At 37.2% G+C, this 12,165-nt stretch overlaps 1 protein-coding gene across 1 annotated transcript in view; it reads right to left on the bottom strand.

The window, feature by feature from the left end:
- Positions 1-12,165, bottom strand: part of LOC123524908 (origin recognition complex subunit 1-like) — a 50,477-nt gene that overhangs the window by 14,108 nt on the left and 24,204 nt on the right. Inside the window, exons 6-8 of the mRNA XM_045303520.2 lie at positions 11,242-11,361; positions 1,347-1,518; positions 759-856 (exon numbers count right to left, since the gene is read on the bottom strand). Coding sequence (XP_045159455.2) covers positions 759-856; positions 1,347-1,518; positions 11,242-11,361 — 390 coding nt within the window. The remainder of the gene's footprint in view (positions 1-758; positions 857-1,346; positions 1,519-11,241; positions 11,362-12,165) is intronic.

A 12,165-nucleotide genomic window follows, 5' to 3' on the forward strand; every position in this document is an offset into this window, starting at 1 on the left:
ATTTCATTTGGTTAAAATTCACACCAACACAACTGTAGGTCACATGGTGACTTTCCAGCTTTTGATGGTGGACAAGGACTCCAGGCAGGGCAGGCACCTGGGTAGAACCACTGGCCTTCAGTTACCTAGCTGGATGACTTCCTCACCAGAAAGAATTTCGCACCCTAAGTGAGGTTTCAAACCCACAGCAGTGGGGGGCAATCGACTGAAGTCACTGACCAAAACCATGTGACCATAGAGGCCCTTCTCCAAAATCTTCAAAGCAAGGCTTGCGTATCACTGGTTGTTTTTGTTGTGCTGAAGCTCAGAATTTCGTCCAACAAAGGCAACAACTGTACAGCATTTTTGGATTTCTTACTAGATCTATCTTCAGTAACCAATTCATACCATTGGGAAAAATGTCTTTGGTCAAACATAATAAAACCTGGAACTTTTGAGATGTAGGCTGATTGTGGGCCTAACAGTGCAGGTCTGTCACCAGTGTAAGTATCATAATTCCTTGCACTGGAAAAAGATCTCAACATATTGTCAGTATCTACTACAAATTGCATGTTATGAAGGGCTTAAGTACAGATAAATTTAAGCTCTGAATTCTTTGCATGAAAATCCTAACTAAGAGCTGTACAATTTTGTTTCATTATGTTCTAACTTTATAAATTTTACTCAAGATTTTCTACAGTCAAAGACTCATTTGTGGTACTGGCAACCCAAAATTGCCTCAACAATTTAGAAAGAATTCAGTGTACATTTTACTTTACCTGGCTCTTGCTTCCTCTAGAACACTATTGGGGGACATGAGAGGCCGCTGTCTACTTGGCACTGTTGCTGAGGCAGCATCAAGCACTGAAACCTTTGCCTGAAATAGTACAATATTACAGTTCATATTTATAAACAATAACATATCTTTTTCTCCTGCTGAGGTCAGAGTCACACTGACATAATTTAGATCATGTGGCTACTTTCCCAGCTTCTGGTGGTGGAAGAAGATCCAAGGGGAACTTTTTCAGGTATAGGCCGACACCTGGGTAGAACCACCAATCTTCAGTAAGTCAGTTGGATGGCTTCCTTACATGATGAAGAATTTGTGATTTAAGTAAGCGACCTAAACCACTCTGCCAAGGAGATCCCTTTAACAATAATTTAAACAATCTATTACTGATATTTGCTTAATAAAGCCTCTAGAAATCAGATAACGCTGAGACCTTCAGCAAGCCAATCGGAACTGAATCCATAACTAGGAAAGCTTAGACCAGTTACAGTGAGAGACTAGAAAAAATGACTTTAAACTTATGCCTGTAGAATCCACAAGTCCTGAAACATGATTTATCAAAAGACTTACAACTTACCTTTGGAGTTCTCTTTCCTTTGGGTGTTGCTGTTGAACTCTTCCGACTCTGAGCAGATTTACGCTTCAAATGAGTTTTAGTATCAGCAAAGACATCATCATCATCATCATCATCACCGTCCATAAAATCATTGTCTGCCTTGTAATCATCATCAACTGATGTTTTCTTACCTCTGTGAAATATAATAAATGCATATATAAATTTATCTCTAAATCTAGTGTGGTCATTGTAAAGATGTGCAGGAGAAAAGGAGAAAAGGAAAATCATATAAAAACCATACACTAGGGATCAACCAGTTAAAAAGATTAGAATGTTTCTGTAAGACACAGGGTGTGCCCCCATTGGTACATTTGTCACAAAAAAGGGGCAATAATTCAAATGTTTGTAGACTAAAGGGGTATAGCCTCAACAAATATCTTATACAAGAAACGCGGCAATGCCACGAAACCAGGTTTTCAACACTTTTCATAAGAATAAACAAGAGTGCCAGAATGTCACAATATACGCCCGTCACAGCAAATTTCTTTACTCTAGCACCTGTATTTGCAGATGTAATTTTAATTTTGTGGTTGTTTAGTAATCACTGTAATTCTTTTGTTTTTCTAAGTCCACAAAAAAACTCCTTACCAGGTAGAGATACCTTAAAATTCACCTAAAATTAGAAAGTAACAACTATGTTGTACCACAGAAAAGTGGTCTTGGTTTTTCCCTACGGTCAATTATAAAAAAAGTTACAATATAAGTTATTTATAGTAACAACTAAGGGAAGTTAATCTTTAAAAAAAAAAAAAAAAAAAAAAAAAAAAAAAAAATAAAAAAAAAATAATTTTAAGTCCACACAGAAATCCTTACCAGGTAGAGATTGGTCAAAATACACCTCAAAATTGGATGTAACATGTATGTTGTACTACAGAAAAGTGGTCTCGATTTTTCCCTACGTCTAGTAATGAAAAAGTTACAATATAAGCTATTTATAGCAACAACAAAGGGAAGTAGTTCTAAAGAATGGAACTGCGCAAGACACTTCGTCTCATGATGGTGTATAATTGTGCCAAGTTACATCAAAATCCCTCTATGCATGAAGAAAATATGCTCCGGACAAACTTTTCATTCTTGTATCCTTTGACCTCTAAGTGTGACCTTGACCTTAGACCTAGGGACCTGGTTCTTGCGCATGACACTCTGTCTCATGATGGTGAACAATTGTGCCAACTTTCATCAAAATCCCTCCATGCATGTAGAAGATATGCTAACCCTAACCCTAACCTAACCCTAACCCTATTTTGAGTAACAATGACCTTGACCTTGATCCCAGAAACCCCAAAATCAATCCCAAGCTACAACTTTATATAAGTTTGCTATACACCAAGTTTCATCATGATAGCTCATTCCTAAGTTAAGTTATTGACCGGAAACCCTTTTTCTATTTTAAGTAACAGTGACCTTGACCTTGACCCCAGAAACCCCAAAATCAATCCCAGCCTTTGTCTTGATATAAGCTACATACATACCAAGTTTTATTCAAATATCTTTACTGAAACAAAAGTTATTGACCGGAAACCTTTTTTCTATTTTAAGTAACAGTGACCTTGACCTTGACCCCAGAAACCCCAAAATCAATCCCAGCCTTTGTCTTGATATAACCTACATACATACCAAGTTTTATTCAAATATCTTTACCGAAACAAAAGTTATTGACCGGAAACCCTTTTTCTATTTTAAGTAACAGTGACCTTGACCTTGACCCCAGAAACCCCAAAATCAATCCCAGCCTTTGTCTTGATATAAGCTACATATGTACCAAGTTTTATTCAAATATCTTTACCGAAACAAAAGTTATTGACCGGAAACCCCTTTTCTATTTTAAGTAAGTGACCTTGACCTTGACCCCAGAAACCCCAAAATCAATCCCAGCCTTTGTCTTGATATAAGCTACATACATACCAAGTTTTATTCAAATATCTTTACCGAAACAAAAGTTATTGACCGGAAACACCAGTTTGACGCCGCCGCCGCCGCCCGCCCGCCCGACCGACCGACATCTACCCCAATCTAATAACTCAGGTTTTCGTTGAAAATCTGGTTAATAAAGGATTCATTATTCTAGGCCATAACTTATAATTTTTGAGCTATGAGCATCACAAACAAACAAGAGGGCCAAGATGGCCCTAGGTTGCTCACCTGAGAAACGCACCATAACAGTGTAAACATGTTTGACCTAGTGATTTCGTGGAAACAAATATTCTCGCCAATTTTCATTAGGACTGGACCAAAAATGTGGTCCCTTGAGTTTAAACAAATATTTTCTTTGATATGACCTAGTGACCTAGTTTTTGAACCCAGATATATTCGAACTCGAGCTAGATTTCATCAAGGCAATCATTCTGACCAAATTTCATGAAGATCAATTAAAAAATACAGCCTCTATCCCATACACAAGGTTTTTCTTTGATTTGACCTAGTGACCTAGTTTTTGACCCGAGATGACCCATATTCAAAACTGACCTAGATTTCACCAAGGCAATCATTCTGACTTACTTTCATGAAGATCAACTGAAAAATACAGCCTCTATCGCATACACAAGGTTTTTCTTTGATTTGATCTAGTGACCTAATTTTTGACCCAAGATGACCTATATTCGAACTAGATCTAGATTTCACCCAGGCAATCATTCTGACCAAATTTCATGAAGATCAATTGAAAAATACAGCCTCTATCGCATACACAAGGTTTTTCTTTGAATTGACCTAGTGACCTAGTTTTTGATCCAAGATGACCCATATTCGAACTCGACCTAGATTTTATCAAGGCATTCATTCTGACGAAATTTCATGAAGATCAATTGAACAAGAGATCACAGAGTGATCTTGGCGCCCACCAATGTGCCATTTTTGAGTGTTCCAAATTTCAAGACTTATTGACTAGCTCAAAGTCAAATTTCATTTCCGTACACAACACTGTGCATGCGGTTCAAATTTGAAAGCTGTAGCTTGAGAAATGTGAAGGTAGGTCACTAGATCAATTTCAAGGACAAAGTTCTTTGTACACCAAAACTATGCATGTGCATCAAATTTGAAGGCTTATTTGAGAAATTTAAAAGTAGGTCACTGGGTTCAATCTTAAGGTCAAGTTTATTTCGGTAAAACAAAACTATGCAAGTGGTCCAAATTTGAAGGCTGTAGCATAGAAATGTGAAGTAGGTCACACTCAAAATCAAGGTCAAATTTCACTTCAAAACACAAATCTATGCATGTGGTCCAAATTTGAAGCCTGACCTTCAAAATGTGAAAGTATGCCCACTAGGTCAATGTCAAGGTCAAAGTTTGTTTCGGGTAAACAATCTTATCATTGGTCTAAATTTGAAGCCTGTAGCTACAGAAATTTTGAAAGTAGGTCACTGGGTCAAAGTTCATTTCGGTACACAAACATGCAAGTGGTCCAAATTTGAAGGCTGTAGCTTGAGAAATGGAAAGTAGGTCACAGGTCAAAATCAAGGTCAAATTTATTTGGGAACACAAAACAAATGCATGTGTCCAAATTGTAGCCTGTACCTTCAAACATGTGAAAGAAAGGTCACTAGGTCAATGTAAAGGTCAAAGTTTATTTGGGTAAAACAAAACTATGCAAGTGGTCCAAATTTGAAGGCTGTAGCATGAAAAATGTGAAGTAGGTCACTACAAATCAAAATCAAGGTTCAAATTTCACTTCAAAACACAAATCTATGCATGTGGTCCAAATTTGAAGCCTGTACCTTCAAAAATGTGAAAGTATGTCACTAGGTCAATGTCAAGGTCAAAGTTTGTTTCGGTAAACAATTTTATGCATGTGGTCTAAATTTGAGCCTGTGCTACAGAAATGTGAAAGTAGGTCACTAGGTCAAAGTTCATTTCGGAAACACAAACAGCAATGGTCCAAATTTGAAGCTGTACTTAGAAATGTAAAGTAGTCACTAGGTAAAAATCAAGGTAAAATTTTTTATTTCGAACACAGAACTATGCATGTGGTCCAAATTTGTAGCCTGTACCTTCAAAAAAGTGAAAGTAGGTCACTAGGTCAATGTAAAGGTCAAAGTTGTTTCGGTACACAAAACCATGCATGTGTCCAAATTTGAAGGCTGTAGCTTGAGAATTGTGAAAGTAGGTCACTGGTCAAATAAAGGGTCAAATTCATTTCGGAACATAAAATTGTGCATGTGGTCCAAATTTGAAGTCGTACCTTCAAAATGTGAATGTAGGTCACTAGGTCAATGTCAAGGTCAAAGTTTTTTTTCAGTGCACAAAACTATGCATGTGGTACAAATTTGAAGAGTGTAGCTACAGAAATGTGAAAGTTAGGTCACTGTCAAAATCAAGGTCAACTCATGTAAAGGGTTCATCTTGCCACTCAAAACCATACATGTGGGCCAAACTTGAATGTTTTAGGTTATTGACAAAAAGATTTTTAAAAACTTTCCCCATACAAGTCTATATGAACCATGTGACCCCCACGGGGGGCCCCTATTTGACCCTAGGGGATAATTTTAACAAACTTGGTAGAGAACCACTAGATGATGCTACCCTTACAAATATCAAGCCCTTTGGCTTTGTGGTTGGACAAGAAGATTTTCGAAGTTTTTCCCTATATAAGTCTATGTAAAACCAGTGATCCCAGGGCGGGCCAAAATTTGACCCCAGGGGATAATTTGAACAATCTTAGTAGAAGACCACTAGATGATGTCACATACAAAATATCAAAGCCCTAGGCCCTGTGGTTTTGGACAAGAGGTTTTTTTTAAAATTTTTCCCTATATAAGTCTATATAAACCATGTGACCCCTGGGGGGGGGCCGTATTAGACCCCAGGGGAAAAAATTTGAATCATCTTGGGAGAGGACCACTAGATATGCTTCATACCAATATCAAAGCCCTAGCTCCCGTGTTTTTTGGGCAAGAAGATTTTTTAAAGTTTTTTCCCTATATAAATCTATGTAAATTATAGAAATAACAAAGGGCCATAACTTACCAAACAAGAGGACCATGATGGTCCTGATTCGCTCACCTGTCCCCACATGAACTGAGTATGACGTCGTTTTTTTCTATTATTTGACATAGTGACCTAGTTTTTGAGCTCATGTGACCCAGTTCTGAAAACCCGACCTAGATATCATCAAGATAAAAATTCTGACCAATTTTTATGGAGATCCATTGAAAAATTGCCTCTAGACAGTCACAAGGTTTTCTATTATCTACATAATGACCTAGTTTTTGAAGCATGTGCCCCAGTTTGTACTTGACTTAGATATCAAGGTGAACATACTCACCAATTTTCGTGAAGATCTCATGAAAAAATATGGCCTCCAAGGGGTCACAAGGTTTGTCTATTTTTAGACCCACGCCTAGTTTTTGCCGCACGTGACCCATTTCGAATTTGATCTAGATTCATCAAGGTAAACATTCTCACCAATTTTCATGAAGATCCATAAAAAAATAGGGCCTCTAGACAGGTCAAAAGGTTTTTCTATGTTTAAAACCTAATGACCTAGTTTTTTGACCGCATTTTGACCCGTTTCAAAAATACCTAAACTCAAGATGAACATTCACACCAACTTTCATACATATCCCATGAAAAATATGGCCTCTAGAGAGGTCACAAGGTTTTTCTATTATCTGACATAATGACCTAGTTTTTGAAGGCACATGTCCCTGTTTTGTACTTGACCTAGATATCATCAAGGTGAACATTCTGACCATTTTTCCTGAAGATCTCATGAAAAATATGGCCTCCAGAAAGGTCACAAGGTTTTTCTATTTTTAGACCCACTGACCTAGTTTTTGACTGCACGTGACCTAGTTTCGAACTTGACCTAGATTTCATCAAGGTTAACATTCTCACCAATTTTCATGAAGATCCATTAAAAAATATGGCCTCTAGAGAGGTCAAAAGGTTTTTCTATGTTTAGGCCTAATGACCTAGTTTTTAACCGCAGTTGAACCGGTTTCAAACCTGACCTAGATATCATCAAGATGAACATTCAGACCAACTCTCATATATATCCCATGAAAATATGGCCTCTAGAGAGGTCACAAGGTTTTTCTATTATTTGACCTACCAGGGTTTTTTTTTAGCTAATTTGGGAACATAGCCTATACCCCCAAAATTGGGAATTTTGACGCTTAAATGTTCCAAATTGGGAAATAATTAGTCCCATAGGATATAGAAAGGATATGTTTTAGCACTTTCTCATACACTTATTTCAAATTATACAACCTCTTTAACATACTTCCATTACAAAATTGTCCATAATTTGGTCAGTGTTTGTGCAATTTTGATGAAATTTTTTTCAGGATGTAGATTGGGAATTTTTGCACTCATATTGGGAAAAAAAACATACTTTTTGGCATTGGGAATATAGCCCAATAACGGCTATAAAAACGGCCGAAAAAAACCCCTGCCTACTGACCTAGTTTTTGACCACATGTGACCCAGTTACAACCTTGATCTAGATATCATCAAGATGAACATTCCGACCAATTTTCATGCAGATCCCATGAAAAATATGGCCTCTACAGAGGTCACAAGGTTTTTCTATTATTTGACCTACTGACCTAGTTTTGGACCGCACGTGACCCAGTTTCACACTTGACCTAGATATCATCAAGATGAACATTCTCACCAATTTTCATGCAGATCCCAAAAAACATATGACCTCTAGAGAGGTCACAAGGATTTTCTACTTTTAGACCTACTGACCTAGTTTTGGACCACACATGAACCAGTTTCAAAGTTGACCTAGATATCATCAAGATAAACTTTCTGACCAATTTTCATGCAGATCCCATGAAAAATATGGCCTCTACAGAGGTCACAAGGTTTTTCCATTATTTGACCTACTGACCTAGTTTTGGATCAGACATGACCCAGTTTCGAACTTGACCTAGATATTATCAAGATGAACATTCTGACCAATTTTCATGCAGATCCTATGAAAAATATGGCCTCTACAGAGGTCACAAGGTTTTTCTATTATTTGACCTACTGACCTAGTTTTGAACCGGACGTGACCCAGTTTCGAACTTGACCTAGATATCAACAAGATGAACATTCTGACCAATTTTCATGCAGATCCCATGAAAAATATGACCTCTAGAGAGGTCACAAGGTTTTTCTATTATTTGACCTACTGACCTAGTTTTTGACGGCATGTGACCCAGTTTCAAACTTGACCTAGATATCATCAAGGTGAACATTCTGACCAATTTTCATGAAGATCTTGTGAAATATATGGCCTCTAGAGAGGTCACAAGGTTTTTCTATTTTAAGACCTACTGATCTAGTTTTTGACCGCACATGACCCAGTTTCGAACTTGACCTAGATATCATCAAGGTGAACATTCTGACCAATTTTCATAAAGATCCCATGAAAAATGTGACCTCTAGAGTGGTCACAAGCAAAAGTTAACGCACGGATGGACGACGGACGCTGCGCGATCACAAAAGCTCACCTTGTCACTTTGTGACAGGTGAGCTAAAAATTGTTGAACCAGTCTGATTTTCAGGGGGCCACAACTAGGGTACCAATACATCATTCTGACAAAGGTTGATCAAAATCCCCCAGGTAGTCTCTGAGGAGATGCGATTACGAGAAATTGTTAACGGACAGAAGGACGACGGACCACGGACGCAGAGTGGTTTGAAAATACAGCCTCTATCGCATACACAAGGTTTTTGTTTGATTTGACCTAATGACCTAATTTTTGAACCCAGACGATCCATATTCAAACTTGACCTAGAATATATCATGGCAATCATTCTGACCAAAATTCACGAAGATCAATTGAAAAATACAGCCTCTATCGCATACACAAGGTTTTTCTTAGATTTGAAATAGTGACCTAGTTTTTGATCCCAGATGACCCATTTTCGAACCTGGCCTAGACTTTATCAAGGTAAACATTCTGACAAAATTTCATGAAAATCAGATAAAAAATACAGCCCCTATCGCATACACAATGTTTTTCTTTGATTTGACCTAGTGACCTAGTTTTTGAACCCACATGACCCATTTTGCAAACTTGGCCTAGATTTTATCAAGGTTATCATTCTGACCAAAATTTATGAAGATCAAGTGAAAAATACAGCCTCTATCGCATACACAAGCTAAATCTTGACAGACGACAGACAGACGCCGGAAGACAGATGCCGGACATCGAGCGATCACAATAACATTGCTCAGGTGAGCTAAAAATCAACTATTTTGGCTATTTCAAGGGCCATAATTCAGTAATTAGCGCTAAAATCTCAACAAGAATGCCAAGTGTGCAAGGTCACACCATGATAAAAACTCGTGCAAGGTTTCCTGAATTTACATCAAATACTTCGCGAGCTAGGCACGTCATTAGGTGAAAATGTGCATTTTTTACTATTTCAGGGGCCATAACTTTATTTATTTGGGTTTTACGGTGCACCAACACAGTAGAAATAGGTGATGGAGCAAGACAAAAAAATAGAAGGTGTGCAAGTTTATATCATGATAAAGATTCATGCAAGTTTTCATCAATTTATATCAAATACTTTTTGAGCTAAGCACATCACAAGGTAAAAATGTGCATTTTTTACTATTTCAGGGGCCAGAACTCTGGAAATAGGGGGCAGAGCCAAAAGAAAAATAAGTGGTGCCCAAGTTAATATCATGATTAAGACTTACACAAGGTTTCATCAATTTATATCAAACACTTTTTGAGCTAGGCGCGATACAAGGTGAAAATGTGCATTTTTGACGATTTCAGGGGCTATAACTCTGGAAACAGGGGACGGAGCCAACGGAAATATAGGAGGTGTGCAAGTTCATATCATGATAAAGAATCATGCAAGGTTTCATAAATTTGTATCAAATACTTTTTGATCTTGGCACGTCAACTTTTTTTGGATGGGCGGACGCACAGGCAAGACCAAATCCACCGAGAGGTGGGGGCACCAAAAACATTGAATATTTTCAGTCAATATCTGTACCATTGTTCAGAAGTACTGTCTCTAAACGTCTTTTAAGGACTGTAAGAGTGATACAATTACATGTATGTCTAGACATAATCTATTTCTTTGATCAGAAAGGAAAGGCAAAATTGTGATAATGTGTCTGCCAGTTCTTCTTAAATTATTTAAGGAGTAAAGAAATTTTCAAAATTAGCCTTGAAATAATGATCAAAATAGCAGCTATTTAGTTTCCATGGCAACATAAAACAAATGGAGGATTTAATCTTTATTATACATTCGTAATTTTCTAAAATGGAAGAAAATTTCACAATTTAAATCTAAAGAAACTATAGAAATTAATCTATTTTAAAGGGTATTATGTATATATATAATTCAGCAGTGTGTAAATGACATCATAAACACACTAAAATACTGAAATGGCTGCCTTAATAGTTTACCACTTTCTAAAATTTTAAAATGCTGTACATTCTTCAGTAACAGTCCACTTTTAAGTTATGAATGTTATGAATGGATGGACAATGAAATTAATTTTAAACAAATTGTAGTTAAGCATTCCTTCCCCTATAATCATTTCCCTAACCTCCATAAATTTATAAAGATAAACTGTTGAGAAGCAGACCTTCTATGAGGGTCCAACCATCAACAGTGCTATGAGCAATTTTGCACTAATAATAATAATACCCTGTGTTTAACAATTTAATTATACAATACTGCTTCTTGTACCACTTTTCACGCACATATAGTCTTGTGAGCAAGCAAATACAGGTCTTAGACAGTTTCTATAGTCAATCAAATTAGACTCTGTCCACAGGCACAATTTCCTTTTGGTCACAAGAAAAATGTTTCAATTACCTGAATACTTTAAAACTTTGTACTATGGTACCCTTGACTTAAATATCATAAAAGCCTGTGACATAAACCTCACCTTGCGGTAGAGCGAGCAGATCTTTTGCCTGTAGATTTTCTAGCAGACTTAGACCCTGTTAACGCTTCATCATCTTCCGAGTCAAAAGCATCACTCAGGCTTTCTACATAGCTCATAGGTCTAAATACATGAAAAAACATTGAAATTATAACTACATCACAAGTTTTCAATAATATGTGATGCTCAGAAATTTGGACCAATTTACATATATCGCAATAAACAGGGCTCCGGAAATTTTGGTAACTCAATCGGTCCGAAACGAAAATCCTGACATCGGCGCTACCCCACCCACCGCATTCCCAATAATACGTTTTGTAAAACGTGATAGAGTAAAGAAATAAGCATGTCATGCATTAAAACTGAGTTACCGGTCGCTGCGAGTTACCATACAATGAAGACAGTTATTCAGCGTTATGTGTGATCGTTACTTTGTTTAAATTTCGATGTTTTTCCGAGAAAATACTTGCAAGGAAAATTGCCGAGGCATTGACACCGTGTGCGTAACTAGTCTAAAAGCCATCGCACGTGACTTTGGTACCGTATACACGGCAGATACTTTATGCTGTTTCCTCATTCTTTGACGGAATTCTATAAAATAGAATGCGTCAAAGTGAATTACACGGCACATATTCTCTGCTAAACAGCCTCAGTATTTTAAGAATACTCTGCCGCGGACCGAATGTGTACGTTATGTGAACGCTAAGATCGAACTATCCGCATGTATATAGTACCAAAAGGTCATGCGGGTTGGCCACGGATATTTCATTTCACTTACGTTGTATTTCAGTAAGCAAAGTTCTGCATTTTATAAAGTTACATGTTCTCTTCTGATGTTAACAAAATTTCATTTTGAAACGTTTTTTAAAAGACCGAATTGATAAACAGCGCCACTCCAGTTTTCTTTAACATTTGTGTTTGCCAGTC

Source organism: Mercenaria mercenaria, chromosome 3 (genome assembly GCF_021730395.1).
Source record: "Mercenaria mercenaria strain notata chromosome 3, MADL_Memer_1, whole genome shotgun sequence".
NCBI classification, from domain to species: Eukaryota; Metazoa; Mollusca; class Bivalvia; order Venerida; family Veneridae; genus Mercenaria; species Mercenaria mercenaria.